We start from the raw sequence: 27,019 nt of genomic DNA on the forward strand, positions 1-27,019 counted from the left end.
GGTAGGTGTGTATGACCTTTAGCAATGATTCTCAGGACAATGCCACCAAAGGGCCAGACTTGGAAACAATCAGAAATCTGGATTCAGGAAACCATGTCCCTAGTGGCTGATTCCAGGATCACTTGCCCATGGTTCCATGAGGGTGCAGGGATGGCTGCACAGATGATGGCTCCCAGAATTCACCATCTTAGCTGTCAACTCAGGATCAGGAACACTGCTTCATCTACTAAACATCAGTGGCTAGATTTAACAGTAATGATGCTTTGCAGAGTTCTGCCTCCCTCTCCATTCAACTGTTTCTGAATTCAAGTGAATGTGACTGGTGGAAAGTGGATGATGGGCAGAGCGCTAGCTGCAAGGAAGTCTGGGAAATGTAGTTTTCATTTTTACTTCTTCTGAAGTACAGGTTGTTGTTGTTCAGTCCCTAAGTCATGTCCGACTCTTTGCGACTCCATGGACTGCAGCACGCCAGGCTTCCCTGCCCTTCACTGTCTCCTGGAGTTTGCTCAAACTCATGTCTGTTGAGTCAGTGATGCCATCCAACCCTCTCATCCTCTGTCGTCCCCTTCTCCTCCTGCCTTCAACCTTTCCCAGCATCAGGGTCTTTTCCAATTAGTTGGCCCTTCACATCAGGTGGTCAAAGTATTGGAGCTTCATCTTCAGCATCAGTCCTTCCAATGAATATTCAGGGGTCATTTCTTTTAAGATGCTGTCCAAGGGACACCCAAGAGTCTTCTCCAGCACCACAATTTGAAAGTATCAATTCTTTGGTGCTTAACCTTAATGGTCCAACTGTCACATGTACATGACTACTGGAAAAGCTATAGCTCTGACTATACAGACCTTTGTCTAGAAAGAGTTTTGATCAGGTGTTTAAGCAAGCCGATCTTCTGCAGACCCTTTATTTCCTTGATGGTTTGATATGTGAATATGAAACCAGTGGCCTTCCCTGGTGGCTCAGAGGATAAAGCATCTGCCTGCTAATGCAGGAGACACGGGTTCGATCCCTGGGTTGGGAAGATCCCCTGGAGAAGGAAATGGCAACCCACTCCAGTATTCTTGCCTGGAGAATCCCATGGACAGAAGAGCCTGGCAGGCTATAGTCCACAGGGTCGCAAAGAGTCAGACACGACTGAGCGACTTCACTCACTTCACTTAAGCAAGCCAATCTTCTGCAGACCCTTTATTTCTTTGATGGTTTGATATGCGAATATGAAACCATGAAAATATGAAGATTGTGAAGGATTTCCTCTGTTGGCTCTTAGCCTTCTCTGCCTTGCTATCTGCCCTGAGAAGATGACCTCCATGCATTGTACATCTCCTGGGGCTGCTGGTTGCTTTTAGCCACTTGGCAAGTCACAGGAGAGGTAACCTCACTCCCTCACTGCTGGTCTGCTTTTGGGAGGGGTTGTGTCCTTCCACCTAAGACTCAAGTGTCTGCTGGTGGACAGCTCTTGCTGGATTGTCAGCAGCAGCACCTTCCATCTGCCCCTTTGATCTAAAAGCTGTGATGGCGTCTTACTGTCACTAAGGGTTTTTAACCACCCCTTGTTGGTTCCCTTCACCCAACGCACAGATTTGCAATCGTTTCTTCATTCAGTTCTCTTCAGTTTCTCCTCAGAGTGTAGCATCTTTTCTTGCTGGGGATGTGATGGATGAGACAGATATTTGATAAAACATAGTTTTTATTCTAAGGTGCATGCAGCTAGGTTGATGAGCTAAACAGAGCTAATTATTCTGAAGGAGATCAACCCTGGGATTTCTTTGGAAGGAATGATGCTAAAGCTGAAACTCCAGTACTTTGGCCACCTCATGCGAAGAGTTGACTCATTGGAAAAGACTCTGATGCTGAGAGGGATTGGGGGCAGGAGGAGAAGGGGACGACAGAGGATGAGATGGCTGGATGGCATCACTGACTGGATGGATGTGAGTCTGAGTGAACTCCAGGAGTTGGTGATGGACAGGGAGGCCTGGCGTGCTGCAATTCATGGGGTCACAAAGAGTCAGACACGACTGAGCGGCTGAACTGAACTGAACTGATGAACTGAACTGTGACCCCAAATTCATATTGAAGACTCAACCCCCATACCTAAGAATATGTTTTTGGAGATGGGGGCTTTTAAAGAAAAAGTTAAGGTTACATGAGTCATCAAGATGGGGGTCTCATTCAATATGGCTGGTGTCCTTGTAATGACAGAATGTGACACCAGGGTTCCTGTGTCCAGGGAAAAGGCCAAGTGAGATGGCAGCCATCTACAAACCAATGAAAGAAGCTTCAGAACTAAATCTGCCTACACCTTGACCTTGAACTTCCAGCCTCCAGAACTGTGAAAAAATAAATCCATTATTTAAGCTCCCCCATCTGTGGTACTTTGAGATTGTAGCCCTAGCAAATTAATATCCCATCACAAAAGCCAAATATGAAAAAAAGAAGAGATGTACCAGTATTGAGCCTTTCAAAGGGAGGAGCGAGCATCTCTGGGTGGGGGGGTTGAGGGAAGGCCTTGTGGAACTGTTTATGCTGGAACTTGAAGGTTGGTGAGAATAATGTGACTACTTGGCAGCAGTCATGGGGATTAAGTAAGAGTAAATATAAAACACAGTGTCTCAAGACTTCCCTGTTGGTCCAGTGGCTGAGACTCTGTGCTCCCAATGCAGGGGGCCCAGGGTTGATTCCTGGTCAGGGAACTAGATCCCATATCCTGTAACTAAAGAGTTCATATGCGGCAACTAAGAATTCAACATGCTGCAACTAATACCCAGTGCAAGTAAACAAATAAATAATAAATAGTAAAAAAATAAACAGTGTCTCAATATCTGTTGAATAGCTTTGTAATTTACAAGGACCCACAGCTAAACTCACAGATGCAGGTTCAGGGCTATTTCTTGACTTCCTATGGCCCACTCTTTCCAGCAGAGTAGTAAGATGTTCTAACATCTTAAAGTTCTTAACTCTGGATAAACTTGGGTTCCTTGGTCCTTAAGGCCATCTACTTTTGGCGTCATCTCTTGACACTCAACTCTGTGAAAATTAGCCTCTAAGATTCTTTCAGTAACCCTCGTTCCTGGTATTCACATCCTTATATGTCTCCTCCCACAACGAGTAGGGAGTAGACCAGATGGCCCAGTAGAGCGCATGACAGTGTGAGGCTTCCAAACCTAGGTCACAAAAGGCATGGAAGCTTCTGCTGGGTCTCTGGGATCACTAGCTTGGGTGGAGCCAGCAGCCATGCCATGAGGATACTCAAGCACCTCTGGAAGAAGTCCATGTGAAGGACACAGGCCTCCTGCCACTTCCCAGCCATGGGAACATATCCTTCATCTCAAGAGTACTGCAATCTCAACTGATTCTACTTCATTTTACTGGAGACTGAGACAGAATTGCCAAGCCAAGATACTCTTTAACTTCTGACCGTGGAAAACTGTGAGAATGGATGAGGATGATGATTTTTTAAGCCACTAAATTGTGGTTTATTACATAGCATTAAATGATTAACACAATATTTATAACCTTCCATCTAATACACTGGAGAAGGCAATGGCACCCCACTCCAGTACTCTTGCCTGGAAAATCCCATGGACAGAGGAGCCTGGTGGGCTACAGTCCATGGGGTCACGAAGAGTCCGACATGACTGAGCGACTTCACTTTCACTTTTCACTTTCATGCATTGGAGAAGGAAATGGCAACCCACTCCAGTGTTCTTGCCTGGAGAATCCCAGGGACGGGGGAGCCCGGTGGGCTGCTGTCTATGGGGTCACACAGAGTAGGACACAACTGAAGTGGCTTAGCAGTAGCAGTATCTAATACACAGGGGCTTCCCAGGTGGCTCAGTGGTATAAGAATCTGCCTGCAGTGCAAAAGACACTGGAGAGGTGGGTTCATTCCCTGGGTAGAGAAGATGCCCTGGAGGAGGGCATGGCACCCCACTCCAGTATTCTTGCCTGGAAAATCCCACGGACAGAGGAGCCTGATGGGCTACAGTCCATGGGGCCGTAAAGAGTCAGACGTGACTGAACACACACATCTAATACACAACACAGTTCTTCGCATTCTACTTCTTTTCTTCTCTTTTTAAACTGATAAGTGAATTGTCCATATTGTTGTTCTTTGTAGAGAATGCCTTCTTTTCCCTTCTTGCCAGTCATCCAAAGTTTGGCTCAATCTCCACTTCTATGAAGCTTTTGACCTACTATATTTTACCAGTCTCTGCCTCAGTAGCTCACTGTTGGTACTTCAGAAGTAACTATTTACCATCCCATATCATTTATTTTACACATCTTTGTACAGATAAGACTGATGCAGATTTCTTCTGTGTCTCCCACAGCACCTAGCATAATGCTACACAAGTAGCAGCTACTGGTGAAGTGATTTAATTTTTAATAGGCCCTCATCCAGTCGAATCAAAATCTGGAAAAACAGTACTTCTTAGTCTGAATTCCAAAGTTATTGATTTAAAGATTGAAATAAGCAATTTTCAGACAGTTTTTAGGTATATAGGGTTTATGTTCTACATATAAAAGGGACATTCAAAGCAAGAATAATTAAACAAGCATATTAAAGTCATAGCATGTGACAAGGGCCAAGACTACAAAAGAGTGCAGCAAATGAACTTGTGTTCATTGTAGGATCCTGTATACCACCCAACAAGAGTCCAGTAATCTTTCTGTGCCTCTTAGTATTCTGTTCTCTTTCCCTGGGGATGCTAATATAATGATTCCTGAAAGAAAAAAAAAATTATGGTCCACAGAAGTGGAAATATGTTTCACTGTAAGTAAATGGCTTCAGAAATTCATCAACACTTAATTTCAGAAAACATTTTTGGCGTAGATTGTCAGCATATCCAAACTGTGTTTGTAACTTGCATTTCAAATTAAACCTTAAAATCATTGCTTGCTCTCTCTATAAATGTGTAGATATCTCAGAATAATGAATTAACAGGGGTCTCCAGAGAACGAATCTATCTGTCCATCCGTGCATCTATTTAACTACTGAGATAGAACCAATATAATCGATTTGTCTATCTCTCTGTCCATCTCAAGAGATTCTAAGGAACAATTGTGAGGTGGCAAGTTTGAAATTCGTAGGGTAGTAAATCAGCAGGCTGCAAATTCACACAGGATTTCTATGTTACAGTCTTGAGGCAAAAATTCCTTCTTTGGTAGGAAACTTCAGTTTTTGCTTTGAAGGCCTTCAACGAATTGGATGAAGCCCACCCACCCTCTGGAGGGTGATGGGCTTTGCCTAAATTGATTGTAACGTTAAACACATCTACACAGCATTTTTGCAGCAACATCTATACCAGTGTTTGAACAAACACATGGGCACCACAGCTTAGTCAGGTTGAAACATTAATCATTTGATAGCCTACTTGAGAAAGTAGGCTTTTAAAACATTTATTTGACTTCTTCATTTTCTGTACCACCACATATGGAGTCCTCCAAATACTCTGGGAATCACACACAAAATCAGAGACACACTGAGCCATGAGTGAATCACCAACACAACCATGATTAGTAGGAATAAATCCTGTCTAATGAATTATAGGAACAAACTTCAGAAACTTAATTTTCTATAGGTGTTTATTAATAAGTAACTTTGTATAATATTAAAACAGAATCTAAGGGGGGAATGTGACTCACCACTAGAGCTAATAAAATGCCTTCTGCTACTGACTCAGTTTTTAAATATGCAATAACATGCATTCACAGAATGGCCAAATTATTCTCCAGCAAACTCTCCCAATAAAACTCTAATTCAAAACATGTACTGGTATCAAAGAAGTAGCTTTTTCCCCCAAAGAAGGTATATGCAAATATCCAGAGATTTCACCATGTACAGGGTGACAGACAGATGGGGAAGAATGATTTCAGAAATGATTTCACCCTCTCAAACTTCCCAAATGATCTAATGACAGAGTTGCAAAATGCCACAACTTATGGTAATTCTTGGGGTCTAATGAAGCACTGGAGGTGTCTGAAAATGTTCCTAGAAATGGAAGTCTATCCTGTTACAATTTTCCAAGGCATGTTGGAAATGTGTTTCCTGACCCAAAGGTTCTTACTTACTGGTCTTTTATTCAAAAAAGTGCTGCTAGCACTGAGTAGATGAAGAAATAAAGGGTATATGCATGGGCAACAGTCTCAGGAGGTTTTTGTATTTAGTTAGAGCATGACTGTAACATTTTGGCATGGTTAGTGGGATATTTGGGGGTTTCCCTGGTGGCTCAGATGGTAAAGAATCCACATTTCCTGCAATGCAGGAGACCTGAGTTTGATCCTTGGGTCGGAAAGATCCCCTGGAGAAGGAAATGGCAACCCATTCCAGTATTCTTGCCTGGAGAATTCCATGGACAGAGGAGCCTGGTGGGCTACAGTCCATGGGGTTGCAAAGAGTTGGACATGACTTAGCGACTAACACTCATTCAGTCAGTGGGATCTTTATTGTAGAAAATGAGTGACCCTCTAAAAGCAGAACTGGGAAGCATAGTTAACAGGAGAATCATGTTTCTGATTTAGATAAAGATTCTAAGGAAGGGTTGAAAATAGAAATATACACATCCTTATTGGTTCACAGTCTCAGTATCCAAATTAACTATTTAAGGTCTTGAAACCAAATTGTTTGAAAAGTTTTATTTGGTAGCAGAAATTATCTACAATTGGATCTTTACAAAAGAAGATGTGCAAGAAGGGAGAAATATTTTTTATACATAAGATTCTGCGGAAATAAGATTTAGATTATAATAAGATTATACATAAGATTTCTGTGGAAATTTGGGATGGTTATCAACAATCGATTTAGGTTACCAGAACTCACACAAAGCCATGTCTTTTTAGTTAAGGAAGCAAGAAGCTAGGTTAATCCCTTGATGAAACAGACTGTTGAAACTCATAATATACATTATACTGAACCTAAAGAAAGATAAATCTATGGAGGATGAATTATTTCAAGTTGCAGTAATATATAAACATATTTATCAGATTAAAACCAATCATCTCAAAACCTGACAAGTGATTTTTCTTCATCACAAGTCCATGATGTCTAAAATATTCATTTGCACCATGGCTTTTCATCTCACAGTTGTTCGTATTTTAAATTATGTACAGATTTACATAAAGCAGATGTTATTGTTTTTCTGGAGTATGACCCCCTCTTGATCCAGTTGGTTTGGTCATGCTATGTCAATCCTGATAAAAAGCTGACTGTTAGCTAGCAATGGAGGGTTAAGACCAACTGCAATGACCCAAAGATAGGAATAAAAAGGACTGGCCCACATTGTTGCTTCTAAAATTTTTAAGGCTAACGCATTTTAAAAAAGATAATTCACTTGAAATACTAACACTGATACTTTCGATGGGTCAAACAAAGAGGCACTAAGAGTGTTTGCGAGTATCTAAGCATTATGCCTAAGGTATAGTGTATAGGCATAAAATAGTTAATAGCTAAACAAAACATAAAAAATACTGTTTTTGCTAGAGGGGGAATGCAGGCAACTTCCCACTAGTAGAAAAACAAACGCTTGGGTTCAATTTCCAGTTTGACTGAATTTATGAATATGAAGATTATAAGCTCCCATGAATTAAATATAAAGAGTTCAGGGGGAATTATGACTTATGACATTAATGTATAAGCATGGCAGTATTTCTGTATCAAATCAGTCTATGATTAAATACAATGCTATATATACACACACACACTCATAGTACCTTTATAGAAGTCTCTAAGATGCTCACAGTATTGATGAAAAATAAAGATGAAAATAGCATGTAGGTAAAACCCATTTTTATAGCTTACTGAGTGATAGCTCCTGTGGGTTAAGTAGCTTAAATTGTTCAAGTTCAAATTTTGATTTTTTAAAGTGGCATTGCACACTGGTATTCAAACTTTCATGAAATTGTACAGTTTTTCAAAAGAAAGACTAGAAGGGAGAGAGCATAAACGTGGTAGAAAAAGACTTCTGATTTATAATTCAACTGTTACGTGGTTAACAAGTGGTGTTCAACACATGTCCGGCCAAAACTCAGCTTCTTGTAGGTGATTACGGGTATTAAGGCGTTTGTTTTCCCAATGGCTTAACGGTAAAGAACCTGCCTTCAATGCAGGAGGCACAAGAGACATGGGTTTGATCCCTGGGTCAGGTAGATCCCCTGGAGAAGGAAATGGCGACCCACTCCAGTATTCTTGCCTGGAAAACTCCATGGACAGAGAAGTCTGGTGGGGTTACAGTCCATGGAGTTGCAAAGAGTCAGACACAACTTGCGCACGCTCACATATGTGTATTTACATACATGTGTATACACACATAGGTATTAAAAATGTTTGATTCAAATTTTGTATTTATAAAAGTGCATAGTTTAAAAACCTACTAAAAATTCTACCACATACCACACTGGAGTAGTAGTACCACGCTTATGTATAAATTTCTACTACCAGGATAATTTACTTCATGTATAAACTGGGCCTATGACTATAACTATCTCTAGTTAAAGAATCTCCTGTAATGTGTGTTTAAACCCTATTATTTTACTTACTTATATTTGCATGAATCAAAATTCTCTTGATAGTACTCAAATAAAAAGGCAAAGAAACCGACTGGCAGCTGAGGCTTCACCAACTATAATCTCACCTTCACATTTGTGTTACTTAGAAATCAATGTTAGATTCTTCGTAATGGACTAAGACAAGCAGACAAATGTAGACTCAAATATGGTTACACTGATTAAATGGACTTTTCAGGCTTTATGTATTGGGCTTATACAAAGTTTACTTAAAAAAGATTCTAGCACTAAAAAATGTTTGGGAGATACTGCTCTATAAGAGACTCTCTTTCCATTTAATTTGTTAATCCAGTGTTTAATGTGAATTACTTTAACAAACTGCCTAGTACATTTCAATTCTTAAATTACTCAGCCTAATGGGAAAATTTCAACAAATTAATGTTGTGGGTCTTCAAAACTGATAACTTGTAAGATATTGAGAAATTCCACTAAAAAATTCATAATTGCCTTAGGCTTTTCTGATAGGTCACATTTAAAACAATATTTCTAACTTTGAATTAGTCACATCTCTATTGTTATGTTCTAAGTCTCAAAATACGTTTATCCTCCATGCCAACCCAAGTTAAGTATCCTGACACTAAAAACTGTTGTGTGTTTTGATCAGCAGCATTTCAATGATTTTTTTTTACTATATTTTGTGGTTTCATTATAAAACAACTTGCACACACCAAACTCAAACAATCTTTTTTATTTAAAAACCCACCTCAAAATTCAGTTCTGGGTTTAGTTTCTGTTTAAAAATAAGCAAACATTTAAAAGCATCAAATGTTATTCGTCTACAATTCATCTTGTTATGAACGTTTTTTTTAGTTCCTGGAGGGGACATAAACCCACTACATAAGTCAGGCACAATACAGTGGCCAAGAGGCCAGAAATCAGGGCACATCTGTGTTCTCAGGCAACAGTTAGAGGTCTGAAGTGGGATAGGGGAACGTGACTCAGCTGTAGGCTCTCTGATCTCTATGCCCCTCCAAAAACTGTTAGTAAGTCTCAAATCAGTACAGAAGAGATTGTATGTAACGTACTTAAAATCCAATCAAACCAACAACTATATCTGCTTTCTAAATTATATTGCAAAGCCAAGACAGATAAATTATAGCCTCACTATATATAATGTGTGGTCTTGATATCCATGTCACAGGACCATGTTATAGGTGAGCCAGAATTATATGATACCTCTGGTGGTTTCAGAAATCTAGCTGGAAGAAGTCCATGGCTATAAGATTTCACATTATAGCAAGGCTCCACTATTTCTTGAATTGGGGCAGTGAATATAAATCACAGTACAAAATCGTTAATTTTTTTTTTTTTACTGGAAAAGCAATAGGTGCTACATATGAGAATCACTTATATAACATCTATTTAAAAAAAAACAATGCAGATATAAAACATTAATTGCATAGGGATTTAAATAGGATAAGGCCAAGAAGAATATTAAGTAAAGTTTTTTAAAAAACCATAGAAAGGGCACTATCGTGTCAAAAGACAGAATTTCATTCTTAGAGCAATAAATCTGCATGACTGTCTAATTAAAAGTCACAGTATGTTGCTATAACTAACAGTGAATATCAACTGTGTCATTAATTCCAAACTGGAAACCAACAACGTTAGAGGATTAACAAGAACACAACTTAAGCTCGTTGTATAAACCTGATCAGTGTATTAGCACATCAGTGCCTGGTACGTACCTGATTAGCTGTATAATCTACACTTTGCAAATAATGTAAATTTTAATACATGGTAACAAGTGTGAGAGCACATCCTCACTGCATGCCATCAGTGATTTATACGCTTACTTGATAGTGTCATTATTCACTCTCTCCAAGGTGTAAGATCCCACCCGGCAGAATCTTCACTCAATGAACCAAAAACACTGTAATTAACAAAATATAACAAGGTTCCACCATTGAAAATGTCCACGAACCAGAGAACTAAGTCCTGATACCAGGATGGACACGATGTTCAGCGCTTTGAAAGGCGTTGAATGATGAGTCCAACTCTACTTTGTATTTTAAGCTAACGATTACCCCATGAAGTTTCAGGTAGAATGGCAGACCGCAAATGTACTTCTCATGCCATGTGGTTATCCTGCAGGTGAAAGGGCAATTTCTCAATGGGAAAGTAGCTTAGTTTACTCAGCATCGTTCTTGAGGAAAAACAAGAATTCCCAACAGAATCATGTTAAGGTCCATTTGGGAATACCCAAACCAACGCTTCAAATGAAAAAGTGCATAAATACAGTAATACTACTAGTGTGTTACCTACAGAACAAATGTTTCTCTGGGAGCCAAACAATAGTATTTCCCCGCATTATTCACATGTGATGAATTGTTCCGATACCACAAAGCACCATTTACAGTCTTGACAGCTTGATGAAGCCTAAAAGGTCCTCCGACTCTGACTCTACTTAGTTGAGCATCTACCTAGAGTAGAAGGGTCAAGTTATCTCGGGTCAAGCAGGATTCCTCTTTCAGTTCAGTCCTCTTTCGTTCAGACACATTAAAGCAGTCTTTTCATTTCACATTCTTGGCTGGTGTTTCGGACTCTGTGGATTGCCTCCCATCGGTCCAGGCTTCCCGGGTGCTTTTCAGAGCGAGGGTCTTCTGTTGGTCAACCACCACATAGTCCACTCTCTCATCGGCTACACTGCTGCCTGAGCCGCTGCTCTTTTGCTAAAAACCAAAGGAAAAAAATCCCGTAAGTTCCTGCAGAAGAAGGAGTGCTTCTGTGTGAACTCCAGTCTTAAAACATGAGCACATACACACTGCGAGTAACTTCTAAAATTCTACTGGTTCACCAAAAAAGAACACAAACGACTGCAATTTAATGATACTGTCACTATCCTAACTGTATTCTGCTTTTCCACTAATTTTAGAATCCTTATATTTAAGAATTAGGCACTTCCCTTGTGATCCAGTGGCTAAGACTCTGTGCTCCTAATGCAGGAAAGTGTAAATAAACAGTGTCTGTATAATAAGAATGTGTGTGTGTTAGTCGCTATGTCCGACTCTGAGACCCCATGGACTGTAGCCCCCCAGGGTCCCCTGTTCCTGGAATTCTCCGGGTAAGGATACTGGAGTGGGTTGCCATTTCCTCCTCCATGATATCATAAGAATACAACTAATAATAACATCTGATTTGTGAGTATAACAACACCAACAAAAAACTTAAAACTTTTGGACAAAGTCAGTAAGGGAGTAATTTGAGTAAACCTCAGAGTACATCATGAGAAATGCTGGACTGGAAGAAACACAAGCTGGAATCAAGATTGCCGGGAGAAATATCAATCACCTCAGATATGCAGATGATACCACCCTTATGGCAGAAAGTGAAGAGGAACTAAAAAGCCTCTTGATGAAAGTAAAAGAGGAGAGTGAAAAAGTTGGCTTAAAGCTCAACATTCAGAAAACGAAGATCATGGCATCCGGTCCCATCACTCCATGGGAAATAGATGGGGAAACAGTGGGAACAGTGTCAGACTTTATTTTTTGGGCTCCAAAATCACTGCAGATGGTGACTGCAGCCATGAAATTAAAAGATGCTTACTCCATGGAAGAAACGTTATGACCAACATAGCATATTCAAAAGCAGAGACATTACTTTGCCGACTGAGGTCCGTCTAGTCAAGGCTATGGTTTTTCCTGTGGTCATATATGGATGTGAGAGTTGGACTGTGAAGAAGGCAGAGCGCCAAAGAATCGATGCTTTTGACCTGTTGTGTTGGAGAAGACTCTTGAGAGTCCCTTGGACTGCAAGGAGATCCAACCAGTCCATTCTGAAGGAGATCAGCCCTGGGATTTCTTTGGAAGGAATGATGCTAAAGCTGAAACTCCAGTACTTTGGCCACCTCATGCGAAGAGTTGACTAATTGGAAAAGACTCTGATGCTGGGAGGGATTGGGGGCAGGAGGAGAAGGGGACGACCGAGGATGAGATGGCTGGATGGCATCACTGACTCAATGGACATGAGTCTGAGTGAACTCTGGGAGTTGGTGATAGACAGGGAGGCCTGGTGTGCTGCGATTCATGGGCTCGCAAAAAGTCGGACACGACTGAGTAACTGAACTGAACTGAACTGAATTGAACATTGGAAAGAGAGTGAAGACCATGATTAACTGTGGAACTTCAGAATTTTCTAAGCACACATTTTTAATGATAATCCCTAAACCAGTATAAAATATAATAAATTAATCTGCATAACTGTTGTTTGTGATTTATCAAAAGGCATTAAGTAATAGACTTTTCTAAACTTATTAAACATACTAACAGAGTTCCCTCGTGACAGATCTTCAGGTTTCATTTGTGATAAGTACATTTATAGAAAGAGGTTTTACTTACCTTACGTGGTGGTGTGGATTTCCCAGAATCTAAATCTAGATCTAGGTATTCCACTTGTTTGTCTCCCTTGGGCTTGATCATTGGGCTGTTTCCTCCATCAAGACTATTACTGCCAAAAAGATTCTGAAAGTACAATACGGTAAAATGAACAGTCAAACATTCATGAGACATACTGTTCTTTACCTTGTCTACCATCTTTATAAGCCTAAATATTAATTTTAGGAGAATATAGCTTGAAGGAATATCTCTATAGAAAACTATTTTAGGATGGGGAAAGATAAGTAATATTTTAAAAATTGATTAAAACGTAGCTTGGGAATGTCCCTGCTGGTCCGGTGGTTGAGAGTCTGCCTGCCAATGCAGGGGACGTGGGTTCGATCCCTGGTCTGGGAGGATTCCAAATGCCCTGGGGCAATTAAGCCCGGGCGTTGCAGCTACTGAGCCCCGCACACCTCAGCTACTGAAGCCCATGCTGCACAAGAGAAGCCACCACGATGAGAAGGCCCATGCACTGCAACTGGAGAGCCCACATGCAGAGCGAGGGCCCAGTGCAGCCAAAAATAAATAAACTGTAAAAACAGCAACCCAAAATAAAATTTTAAAAAAGCTTAGGTAAGCGAGCTAAAAATAGTCTGAAGAGTAAAACTTGGTTCTGACCAAGACTGGGCTGTCAAGCTATAGTTAGTTGGAATATCTATCTCAGTGCTATCTGAACTCAATTACACTCTTTAACTATAGGATCCTTACCATCCACGTTTTCTGATTAATTTTTTTGTTTGTTTTTAGGGATTGACCAAGATGGCGGGAAGGACCTGAGCTCACACTTAAAGTTCTACATTTAAAGGCTTTCATGCTAAAGTATGGTAACTAAAGGCTATGAATACTGACTCTATCGGCAAAGACTGTTTTCCAACCATCTGGAATTTTTACCACTTGTTTCTGTCTTCTCTTGGCCACATCTTTCTGTCCCTAACAGGGGCTGTACTAGAAGGACTACTGTCTAAGAAAAGAACAAGAAAAAAGGAAGAGAGAGGAAGCAGTAAAGAACAAGAACAAAAAAGCCTGAGGCAGAAAAGTGAAAAGAAATAGGTTATTAGGAACATGACGATCAATGCTAAATAAAAAGGAAAGGATGATGTGAATTTATATCCCTGCATACACCCTCTACTCTGATTATGACAGTCTTTAAACATGCTCCAATAAATGATTCGTTCCCAGGCCTTGCTGCTTTTAACCTTAACTAAGAAGGTTCCTGACTTCTCCTAGGTGATGCTACATGCTTACTAGGGGCTCTCACCTTGTACCCTCCACCACACAGACACTACTGTTCACACATTAGCTCATACTTTTGAAGAAAACCATAATGATGTAATCGACTTGACAATTTTATACTTGTTTGAATGAACAACACAATTGGAAAGCTGCATAAATCTGCTTCTGTTGCTTCTTTCATACTGCTACTCCATTTCTTTTGGGTTAAACAGAGTAAAACGTGATTTAGGGAAAGGATGATTGCTAGGAAAACACTGAGTTTATTCACTCACTTGTAAACGGAGCTGCTGACAGCCTGTGTGAAACATTTTTATGAATCAGGAAAAAGGTGCTCCTTTCTGGGGCAACAAAGTTCTGCCCCAGGACCCACAGCCGAGGGAGCAGGACATGGTCTGGGCTGCATGTACTCAAGTGCAGCGTGTGCGCCGTTTGCTGTATACACTACATACTGTGCACGGCAGGTGTATGCAGTAGGCAATCTGCATTACTGTATGTGATGGACCTATTTGTAGGAGGAGGTTTTTAAACCAAATTGATCAACTACTGCCAATAAAACGTTAAAAAAGCAGACAGTAACACGCAAGGCATAAAAAATACAAGCAAATATTACTGCTCCGTTAGTATACATAGCTATTCTTCCCCCCAACCCTGCCTTTATCTGATTCATGAAAGACTGAAATCTTTTTCTCTAAATGACTCCACATCTCACGCTCATATAAAAAACCAAGCTGGACTGCGTGTGGGAGTATGTGAAATTTTGTATTCAAATGCACTGAGAGCTCATACCTGGAATTTCCCTAACTGAAAATGTACAGAATTATTCACAGCACTGCAGGCTATGAACAGAACCCTTGAATTCATGTGATGTACACGTTTAATCTAAGTAAGTTGTTCCTAAAGTGAATTTCTTAGGATTGCTAGTTAAATTGTGCTCTGTCTAATAATTAATAGAACTGGCATTTTTTTCATCCTTAAGTATTGTTAAAATCTATGTCTCGACAAAAAAGTCTGTTTGCTCCCTATCTAATCTCAACTGGGAACAGCCCGTGTCTGCCTTCTAGTTTTTAACACAGTGTTTCCCCAAAAGAGTTAGAAAAACCCTAAGATTCTAGGAGTTATTATGAGGTGTTCTGTGAATTAAAAGAAAAAAAAATTAGTTGGGACTTCCCTGGTGATCCAGTGGCTAAGACTTTGCACTTCCACCGCAGGGAGCAAGCGTTTGGTTCCTTAGTCAGGGAACTAAGATCCCGCATGCCATGTGTCACGGCCAAAAAAAGAGAAAAAATAGTAGTGCTTTGTTTTTCTAAAATTCTTGAAAAAAATACATACAAGTATTAAACATATTTTTGTTATTGTTACAAACAATATATGTCATTAGTAATGATGTACCATAACTTGAATTTCAGGTGCTTAATTAAGTGAATTTCGTAACTTAATTTTCAACCCTTAAGGAACATGAAGGGTTCATTTCATGAATGCTTGATTTTAGATCTTTGTGTAAATGAATACACAAAGCATCCTGAGCACCCTGATTTGAATCTGGAGAAATGCATTATAAAATGCTTCCAGTATAACGCATTTTCTTGAATGGTTTCAAACATCAAGTACATATGAAAAGAAATATAACTGGAAAATTTTTTATCATCTTTATCTAACTTATATCTACTTTACAGATATAGTATTACCCTCTGACCCGATATTGGTTTTAGACTTTATGATCTGCTTTTCAAAAGCATTTTAAAAACTCTCCTTAACTTCTTATTCAAACTCCTCACTCTCCAGTATGGAATTAATTAAAATACATACAGAGCAAAAGAAAAAAAAAAAGTCCTTTTTCCTGGAGTAAACAAAGAAAGGTGGATGGGTAACGTGTATGAACTGGAAGAAAGGTTGAGCGCGAACGACTCAGAAGGGCTGCTGAGGAAGAGAGATGTTAAGAGAAGACGCTACTCACGGAGTCTTCACTGGATAGGTTGGGGTTCATCGGAACGTAATTCTCTTCACTGTCGTGCGAGTCGCTGCTTGAAGTTGTGCTGTGCACAGAATCCGGCCGGGGAGACAGGGGGAACCTGGAGGAGCTGAGGGCAGAGAGGGTCGTCACAAACACACAGCCTGACCCAGGTTTCTCAGCTCGCTTCCACAGCAAGAATAAGAGAGAGGGCATATTCTTCCCAGAAGAACTGAAGCTTGTAATCATTTACTATACATATTTACTATAGTCCACTTTATTGCAGACATTCAAACACATATCTAGTGTTTATAGCTATTTGTAAACAGATATTTAAAGAGAAACTTATACAGATATTAAAAAAAAAAACTTTGAAAGGTTACTTTCCATTTATAGTTATTACAAAATGTTGGCTCTATTCTCCATGTTGTACAACACATTCTTGAGCCTATGTTACACCCAGTAGTCTGAACCTCCTACTTGCCCTTCCTTACTGCGATCCCCCACCCTGTGAGGGGATGCTGTGCTGTGCTAGGTCGGCTCAGCCATGTCCCACTCTTTGCGACTCTCTGGACTGTGGCCCACCAGGCTCCTCTGTCCATGGGATTCTCTAGGGCAAGAATACTGGAGTGGGTTGCCATGCCCTCCTTCAAGGGATCTTCCCAACTCAGGGACTGAACTCACATCTCCCCATAAAGGGATGTTTCTGGGCATTTAATAGCCTTGTGCAGAGCAAAAAAAAAAGAAAGAAAAAAAGTATCGCTAGTGATATGGGGGATAAATAGAAAGTCACAGCTTTAAAAAGGAAGATTTAAGCATTCTTATTTTTAAAAAAACTTGTTTATACATATAAAATATGAACACATCAACACAGGTTTGTAACTGTGTACATTCTTTTTATTTCCACGTATATATTTAAATGAATCTTTATTAAATAATCCTCACAAGAAACTACCATAGTTTCCAGATCAGTAGTTCTCAGAAATTTCTAGCCTCATGAACCTTTCACATTCTTAAAAAATTATTGAGAACCCCAAGGAACTTTCGTTTATAGGGTGATATCTATTGACATTCACCATATTACAAATAATAGAAAAAAAATTAAGCACAGGCATACACAAAGGCACACTCTCTTAGCTGCCACAATGGTTATCGCCCAGTATTAGCCACCTCTGGAAAACTCCAGTGTACACTCATGAGAGAAGGAGAGTGGAGAAGCAAATGACATCTTAGTATATTAATGAAATAGTTTTGACTTCACAGAAACCCAAAAGGGGAGGGGTTCCCCAGACCATCCTCTGGGAACCACTGTTTTAGGTACTTTCCATTACAAAGAACAATTGAGCTATGTATTTTATATAAAGACTTACTCTCGAGCAAAACTCCTAGTGATGGGAGATCTAACTGGGGCTTGTAATTCTTCCCATTCTGGCAAAGGTTTTATTTCTAAAGGTGCTGGCTTGACTGAAACAAGAGAGAGAAAATGAGATTTTAGTACATAGAAATTTGGAAAACATGACCTTCTTTCTACACCTCTACTATAGCCAGAGTACACCTAGGACTGGCTAGTTTTCACATGAAAAGAAGTTCACAGATGTTATGTGATTTCTCCAAGGTTACACAGCTAAAAAAATTAGCGACAAAGGCTAAATTAGATAATTTCCTGACTGTTTACTGAAAGTCTAAATAAAGCTCTATTATTACATGTTGCTTCTTAATTGAAGTACATATTTTATGACTATAAACTTAATGAGAAGAAGAGTAATGTGGCACAATTCCTTCAGAGTTATTTGATTTATAATTTTCATTATTTCCTTATTTTATTTTTTCTACTAATGTTATATCGTCAAACACAGAGGTTTAATTTTCTATGTAAAAATGTTCCTCATTATCCACACTGAAGCATGAGCTGTGCAACTTTACATACAAAATGATGTTTCGAAAGCAATAAACATAACACTTTGCTAAAATCAAAAACTTAAAAAGGAATCAATGATTAAAGTTTTGAAATTAATTCGGGTCCAGTCTGGAACCAAATAGAACAAAGCAATAATTACGTCTTTATACTCAAACTCAGATCTGAGAAAGGCCATAAAATTAACTACCTCAAATGTTTAGCTTCTTTTAACCAACAATGTCCTCTATTAAATTAAGTAAAAATAAATGCTAATATTCTTATTAGCTTTATTTGTAAGAGGTCTTCACTAACTTACCCCATTATTGCAATCAATTACTGCAAGAATTAACTACTCTGCTAGTATATACCACAGAGCTCTTTGCCCTCAAAGTAAGACTCAGATTCCAGGAATACAGAAAATGTGCAAAAAGAAGTACAACACTATTAGCTGTTAATATTCACTATAATTTAGGAGACTATTTAAACATGTTAGGTAAACATTTTATAGTTACATTTCATCCTACGACTCTAAAGAAAAAAATTTTCATTTTTTCCTTGGTATCCCTCTTCCAGTCTTTGTCCATATGTATGTACTTTGAAACACCAAGTTATAATTACCTTCAAACTATAAAATAGGTAGCCATTGTAAAGGATTATGTAGATTCAGTGAGGCTTATGCCAAACTATTCTTGTCAACTCAAATACAAAAAAAATTCCATGTGTTTTTCTGAAGGCTACACTGATTTCAGTTCGAGTTAAAATAATTTTGTTCACCTATACTCTTAAGATGGACATGTACAGAATATTGTGCTTACTGAAAGCATTTAATTCTGATGTGTCACTTTTTTAAAGCCCAAAGACAAATAGCAGTTTAGCTGTCTAATTCTAAGTAATGGCATAAAATAGTGAATCAATGGAAATGATTATATATTGTCTCAGAACAGAATATATACATTATACATAAATACAGGAGACAGTTGGAACTCACAAGTAGCTCACAAGCTTAAAGAAATCACTGTACTGATGTCTAAAAGGTTAAAAGAATAATGTGAAAGGACAAGACTGAACATCATACAGGATCAAATATTTAACATGCTGCTGTTAATGGCATAACAAATAGACTCATTGTATATTATGGGAAGCATTCACTTTAGAAAGTATATGCTGGTAAGTTTTATTTCCAACAGCAATAGAATTTAAGACTCTTCTTTACTTTTAAAGGAAAAAAAAAAAAAAATCACAGAATAATCCCAACACCCCATCCAGCATGCGGTGCTAAAGTACATACCCTTTCTTCTTGTAGCAAAGTCACCTATGGTTTGTGAATCAGTTCGCTCTAAACCATGGGGTTTGGGTCTTAAAATTTTAGGACTTTGACCTAATTGGTAAAAAGAAGACTCTCTTATTATAATGTTATTTTTTTAATTGGAAAAAAAAATGGATTCTGTTAAAAAACAACAGAGCCCTGAGCAGAAACATTACATCTCAAAAGCATCAACATAGTTTGTTTGTGGAGACTATTTCAGTTCTGCTACTGAATATCATTCATGCTTAAAACCACAGGAACCAGAAAGCTGCATGCAACAATGTCATAAGCAAACTGGAAAAGACGGTAGGGTTTTAGTGACATAACCACCTGGTTAGTTGTTATCTTTATTTGGAGGAATGGAGGAAAAATATGTGCCATGTTAGTTTTTCTTCTAACATGTCTTAGAAAACTGGATTGAAGAAAAAAAATGATAAAACCCTACAGTGAGGCAGCAGGTACATCTTTTCTTTGAAGTCTGGTGTCTCATATGAAAGTACCAAGGCCTAGTTTCTTAATTTGATGGAGGTGTTCTAAAAACCTTAAGCTGACTACTCCTTCACCTCCTGAAAGCATCCTTTTAGAGAAGCAATGCTACAATGTCTGCAAACCCAAAGTCAAAGCCAAGATCAGTGTTCATTTCCCCTGGATACTCAGTGGCTCCCTGTGATGCCGTTTTGTATAAGGATTAGATGTCTAGATTTCGGAACCGCTGATTACCTGATTTAATGTGAGAATTTTGTTTTGTTTTTTGGTCATGCACCATGTAGCCTGCAGTTCCCCAACCAGGGACTGAATCTACGCCCTTGGTGGCGAGGACACAGAGGCCTAACCACTGGATCACCAGCAAATTCCCAAGATTTAATGTAAGAATTGGCGAGCATAAATTCAGTCGCTATTTCCCTGACCCCCGGCCTGCCTCCCCACTCATAATCTCCGCCATGTACAAGTACTGCTGAAAAGCCTCGTGAAAAGTACAGGTTTATCATCCAGCAAGTGGGCTCATACTTCTTCCCACTGAAAGCCTGGAGATGCTGGGATAGCAATGTCATTTCAATCAGGAATTTAAACTACTTTATTCTCAATGACACCAAATTCTCTTTTTTTCTTGGCATTTACAAAACTGAGCTGACACCTATTGTATTAGATGGCAAAATTAGTTTGCTGATTCAACACTGATAGCTAGCACCTCACTGACCGAAATCTACAAATTTTTGAAAATATGATTTTCTAGCTTATAAAACAGGAAAATTCCCTAATTCACAGATACTCTCAAAGGTACTCTTTAGTTGTCTTCATAGAAGAATACTTTATTAAGTGAATTTTTTTTTTACAGAGCATTTATAGAATTTACGTGTATTTTCTACTCCATGCAACAATTCAGGTTGATTTTAGGATAAATGTCTAAAGGTGAAAATGTTCTGAATTTAACCTAGTCACTTAGGCATTTTGGTAGCTTCATTTCTTTGTATTTTTATTGCCTGGCTCAATTTGACATTTACATTCCAGACAGAAATTAAAGTGTTAGTCTCTTAGTCATCTTCCACTCTTTGTGACCTCACAGACTCTAGCCTACTAGGCTCCTCTGTCCATGGGATTTTCCAGGCAAGAATACTGGAGTGGGTTGCCATTCCCTTCTCCAGGGGATCTTCCTGATCCAGGGATTAAACCCTCATCTCCTGTATTGGCAAGCAGACTGAAATGAAAATGAAAGTGATACTCAAGTGATGGCTCAATATGATTGGGTTGGCCAAAAGGTTCATTCAGGTTATGAACCTTTTGGCCAACCCAATATTTATGAGGAGAGAAAGGAGAAAAATCCAAAGTATATGTACTCTCCTCTACAGCCTGGAGGCAAACATTTATTTGAACGTTTCTCTGATTACTTAAGAAAAGCAAAAATAAAGAGTAAGAAATAAGAATACTAAAGTAAAGGCAAAAGAATGAACCAACTTTGAGGATACACTGTTCTCAAATTCTGAGGGTTAATAATAACTCATCTGAGCCTCAGCCTTTAAATCCAAGGCAATTAGAAGTGGGCTTCAGCTAGATTAGTTTTGAACAAAGAAAGTGACATGACACATTTTGTTTAGCAAACAGTACTGACTACTGGTGAAATTCCCATTGCACTGTAACCCTTACAGATTAGAACAATCTCATCCAGGACTGTGAATCTCTGGATCATGTGACAGGCTCCCTCACTGGTAAGACAGTTTGGTAAATCTTAACCTCTGATTCAGATCTACTCCAGGATCCTCCTTACTTGCATATTGACAAAGCCGCCCCCACATGGAGGTTCTGTAGGCTTTCACTCTACATGTTCAAAAATGGAATTTAGCTTCTCCAACCCACCATGCATCTGCTTTGCTTCCTCTCTCTTCACTTGCTGAGGCAGATCTCTTAGGAGTTACTACAGATTTCACTTCCTCTCTTATCTCCCTATATCAATTTTAATTTCTATTTATAATGACAATAGTTTGTTTTCATTCAGCCAAGAAAATGACAAAATCTGAAGTGTGAAGCTCTTCCTTCCATTTTTAATGTGCACTTTATTTACTTACCTGGTTTGTTTTTCAGAAAATGATGAACTCACATCATATGGCTAAATGACCTCCATCTATACTTCAAGTGTCCTTCAAGCTTGTAAAAAAATCACTCTAGGTCCCTGACTGGAGGCAGCAATGAGGACCACAAAAGGGACTTTAGTTAATGCCTTTCTGTCTGATCATCTCTAAAGTAAGGCTTTTAGAACCCCGGGTTTTCAAAGCACTCTTCAAAGAAGATGCTGAAGCAGCAGTATGGTTGTATAACACTGTACATTTAAAAAAAAAATGCCATTTTTCCCCTATCATAGCCTTAAATCTTAGATGAACTTTCTAGAGGCTAATCTGAGTATGTTACTTGCCTCCATAAAACCTTTCAGTTGCGCTCTCAGAATAAAACCCAAACTCATTAGCATGGACTGTTAGAGCCGCCAGGAGCCAGCACCTGCCAGGCCTCTGGCATTCCTTCCTGCCTTCTTAACTTCCTCCCTCCCACCCAAGCCAGCCCTGCGTTCCCCCTGGTACGCTGTTGATTCTAACTAGAAGATCGTCTATCATCGTTTAATTGCCATTCATCCTCTCAGACTTTCCTCAGAGGAGGGAGCTAACAGTGCCAAGAGCTTACCTCAACCACAGTGCCTGTCTGTGCTAATTACAATAATGTGTCTACTTTTCTACCTCCTCCAGTAAACTGGGAGCTTCTAAATTACCTTTTCTTCCTTCTGCTTCAAGACCTCAGACCTATCTGAAGGTATATTCTATCACTGGGAGACCCTTCAATCTGTTTTGATGAACTGTTGATCTCTTAAAGCTTAATCTGATAGTGGTGTTTAATCTGATCAGTGTTATAATTTTGTGTGTGTCTTGGAAGAGGAAAAAACAAAAAGCAACTGAATGTTGTTTCAAAAGTGCATCATTCCAAATATGATCAAGGCAGTCAGTCGTACGAGATGCCAAGCTTCAAAGAAGCAGATGCAATAGTTTTTGAAAAGTCCACACGTGGTTAAGCATTATTTTATTTTAAATTGCTTTTTATTAATTTTTTTTCATTGTACTGCAGGGTATGCAGGCTATTAGTTTCCCCGACCAGGGATCAAACCTGTGTCCCTTGCACTGGGAGCAAAGAGTCTTCACCACCGGACTCCCAGAGAAAACTCAAGTATTCTTCTTACTTACATAGATTCAACTCAAAGTGGAAAATGTGTTTTCTCTATCATTATAGGTTTAACTTAGCCTGTTTACTCATCCATCTGAAGTTTCAAAGATGATGCTACTATTTCCAGTAGGCATCTCAAATACCAAGAAAGAAGAAAAATAATTCATAATATTATTAGTCTCCGTTAATTCCAAGAAGCAATCAAGGTGGCACAGTGAAAAACTTTTATGCTTGTTTGAATGGTCTTATACAAAGGGGACTGTAATTGTGGTAATTATATTGGAGAGCATCAGTTGCTCAGTTGTGTCTGACTCTTTCGGGACCCCATGAACTGTAGCCTGCCAGGCTCCTCCGCCCATGGGATTTCCCAGGCAAGAATACTGGAGTGGGTTGCCATTTCCTCCTCCAGAGGATCTTCCCCACCCAGGGATCGAACTTGGGTCTCCTGCATTGCAGATGGAGATGCGTTTACCTGCTGAGGCATCATAATGGAAGGTCAGGAAAAGGAAAAAAAGCCCAAAGGCAGAGGCTGTGCTGTAAATATGCCCTCTATACTCATGTCCTTTAAACTGTAACCATCAATCCACAAATCTGACTTGAGTCAAGTTTATCCATCTTTCAAATATGTATTATAGTACAAACACCATCCTTTAAAAAGCATGTTAATTTTTAACAACATTCAAAAAACTGTTTTAGAAGCTCCCTTGAAAAAATATTCTTATCTAAGATACCAGTGTGCCAAAAAGGATCTACCTAGGGAAGCTGCACGATACGTCTTCTGGGTGCTTCCTACACCAAAGTGAAGATCCAGCCAGACATGAAGATACTTTAACCAAACTTATGTACAGAATCACCAGAAATAACCTCACACCGCTTTTGTGAAAAACCAGTATAACAACTAGTGGTCGGAACTGCTGTAGAAAGCCACAAATGGGCAAAGCCAAACGAAACAAAATAAAAAGACAGCATATCTGAGGCTTGAACAGCTGCTATTAGTATATCATGTTAGAAAGAGACTGAATGAGCCTAGTGAAGTGCAAGGGTGAAAGCTGGTAGGGTTATGTAAGGACTTACTTTAAGAGAAATCACAATATTTCCACAGAAATTTCCCCAACTTTACAAAATTGCTTTTCCATTAAAATATGAAAGTTTTAATTGAAGCAACCCAAACAGAATTTGTCTTGCATTTCCAATGACTCCTCTGCTTTCCTAATATTTAATACAATACATGTAAATGATGATTTTTCTCCTCTATTAATATACGTAAGGCATGGCTTAGAACAAATATTCTTGTGACAGAAATAGTATGGGTGAAAATATAGCTACTACAGTTGGGTGATGGATAAAGGATCCACGAAAATACATTAAATGTAAGTGTTTAAAACACGTATGTATTTCTGCAGCTTCAATTACTGGGAAGTATTTGAAAAACTCATCTGCTAACGACTAATTACAGCAGCTGACATCTATAATTGGGGGTTTAAACAAGACTAGAATGTCACTCATCTACTGTAGACCCTTCCCAAAAACACAATCACAGAAACTGGTTATACTGGATGTTGAATTGGTTACATTGAGTTTTGAAACTAAGGAAGCCATATTTTATAGAGCTAGGTTTGCTTATTACAAGGTTTAGTTAATAAGAGATACTAGAATAACAGACTGAGTCATATATCTGATGTCACAAAATCTGAAATGAAAAGACTCATGAGATACTATGCTCAGTGAGAAAAATTTCAGGACAGTTTTATAGGTTAAGTTTTTTGTTTTTAAATGTATGCCAATTAACTTTTTAAAAAAGCATTTTAAAGTCTTTATTGAATTTGTTACAATATTGCTTCTGTTTTGATTTTCTTTTTTAGTCCTGAGGCATATGAAATCTTAGTTTCCCAACCAGGGATTGAACCCACACTCCTGCGTTGGAAAGTCAAGTCTTAACCACTGGACCACCAAGGAAATCTCTATAGTTTAAGATTTTAAGGATAAACTTTTCTCTAAGATTTGAATATTAAAACGTTTTTCTCAAATAGCTATAACTTTCTAAAAAGTGAGTTGATAACGTGTGCCCTGCAGTATTAAACACTTTCCCATGCTTACTCTCATATCATATTAATTTTCAAAAGTAGAGCAGTGCTAAAGAACAGCAAAACACATTTTTTTTTCTATTTGCACACAGTATTTCCAGGTGGTACTAGTGGTAAAGAACCCTCCTGCCAATGCAGGACAGTTTTCCTGGATGGGGCGATCCCCTGGAGGAGGGCATGGCAATCCACTCCAATATTCTTGCCTGGAGAATCCCATGGACAGAGCAGCCTGGCAGACTACAGTCCATGGGGTCTCAGAGTCAGAGATGACCAAAGCAACTTAGCACAGCATGTGCACATTTGCTAATTATCATGGAAACTTTTTTCAGGTAAGCAAGGTAGATTTGTTATCCCCATTTCACAGATGAGGAAACCAAGTCCCTGAGGGACAAGGGACAAGGGACTTGACCAAGACTCACAGCTGGGTACTGATGGAACTGGTACCCAAAATACACTTTATATTTTTTTAAATTATTATGACTTTAGTAACCTCTTTACTGTTTTGCCAAACCTATTCTCCTTTTTTCCTTATTTTCTTTGCCAAAAACTATGTGGAAATTTTATTCTGGGGGCTTTTTTAGTTCATTTCATATCTAAGCAATGATGCCAAATCAGTCATCTGACCCATGAGCTCAGGACTGTCTTTCAATAATTCAGCTTAATTTTTTCTCCCCTGCTGTCCCATGTAACTTATGGGATCTTAGTTCCCCTACCAGAGATTGATCTCAGGCCTTCAACAGTCAAAGCACAGTGTACTAACCACAGGGCCACACGGGAAGTCCCTCAGCTCATTTTTTAAAGACGAAACAGAATCTTTAAAAGTAACTAAGGAATCTACTTTGTTCTGTTCTATAGTAGAGTCACCACAGGTTGGTTCAGAGGACTAGGATAATCTCTCATGTATTAGAACATATAGTACTTTCACTACATACATAGGGAGGTATAATTATGCGTACATACAATACATATGATGTGTAGTACACGTACCATATTATTATGCTCTGTACACAAAATACACCATAATGCAGGGTCCATGAACTCTGTCAGACCTAGATGATACTAAAAATGTATGTTTTTACGTATGTTTCACTATGATCCTGCAACTTTTCCGTATCAATAGGAATCTTTTCAGATTCTGCGTTGTGCTAACCACATGGAACCATGAACCATGAAATACACTGGGAATTTTCAAGCTGTGCTCTGCCAAGCCCAAGCCAGAGGGGAGCAAAACCCGAAGGACTCACAGCTCTGGCCCTCACCCAAACCACTCCACCTCCATAATTATGTAGGGACCTCAGGATATAAAACTGCTCCATTTGGTGTCAAAAGCTAGCGATCTGCTGCTCATGTGCAATAACTTAGAGGAAAAGAAGAAAAGAATCAGTTGAGCGTTAAAATGAAGATCTCTTTCACAGAGTTCATAACACTTCCATCTTAATCCTTCCACCATCTGTGGGAGCAATTATAAATCTATCCATGCCCAAACATATGTTTGTTTGTTGTAGGCAAAGAATAAAATGACTAGTGATGTCTAAATAGATTTTAAAGCAAATGAAGACCAAGAGAAACAAGAAGAGAAGTTATCGCATAAAGAGCCTGGGACGCTCATACCCTTTCTAAACCAACCGGCCCCCATCATGGCCCTGCTGCCAGGGCCCTGTGGCTGGCCAGGGGTGTGGCACACGACCGACGGACTGACCAGCTGTCTGACCGAAGATGGGCACTTGACCCAAAGGCGGCCCGCACGTGGGCTGGCCTCCAATCCATAGGGCGGACAAACAAATGAGACCCATCCGACGGCGGCTGAGCGAGCTGGTAAATCAATAACGAACAAGGCAATTTGCAAGGGACGTGGAGGCTGTAAGGGCCCATAAAAAGCAGCCACGGGGCAGCATCAAAGGAAACAGGGAAGAAGGGAA

The 27,019-nt window shown here is 39.2% G+C and overlaps 1 protein-coding gene across 7 annotated transcripts in view; it reads right to left on the minus strand.

Moving 5' to 3' along the window:
- Window positions 1-9,230: 9,230 nt before the first annotated feature.
- GAB1 (GRB2 associated binding protein 1) overlaps window positions 9,231-27,019 on the minus strand; it is a 124,231-nt gene continuing 106,442 nt past the window's right edge. For 5 of the 7 annotated variants that reach the window (XM_004017227.5, XM_012097430.4, XM_060400634.1 and 2 more), the window contains 5 exons: window positions 19,300-19,389; window positions 17,485-17,578; window positions 16,121-16,244; window positions 12,895-13,017; window positions 9,231-11,229 (listed from right to left, as the gene is read on the minus strand). In XM_004017227.5, the coding sequence (XP_004017276.1) occupies window positions 11,071-11,229; window positions 12,895-13,017; window positions 16,121-16,244; window positions 17,485-17,578; window positions 19,300-19,389 (590 nt within the window). In that variant the 3' untranslated portion in view covers window positions 9,231-11,070. The remainder of the gene's footprint in view (window positions 11,230-12,894; window positions 13,018-16,120; window positions 16,245-17,484; window positions 17,579-19,299; window positions 19,390-27,019) is intronic. The other 2 variants (XM_004017226.5, XM_012097431.4) reach the window with 1 other exon arrangement.

This window comes from Ovis aries, chromosome 17 (genome assembly GCF_016772045.2).
Source record: "Ovis aries strain OAR_USU_Benz2616 breed Rambouillet chromosome 17, ARS-UI_Ramb_v3.0, whole genome shotgun sequence".
NCBI lineage: Eukaryota > Metazoa > Chordata > Mammalia > Artiodactyla > Bovidae > Ovis > Ovis aries.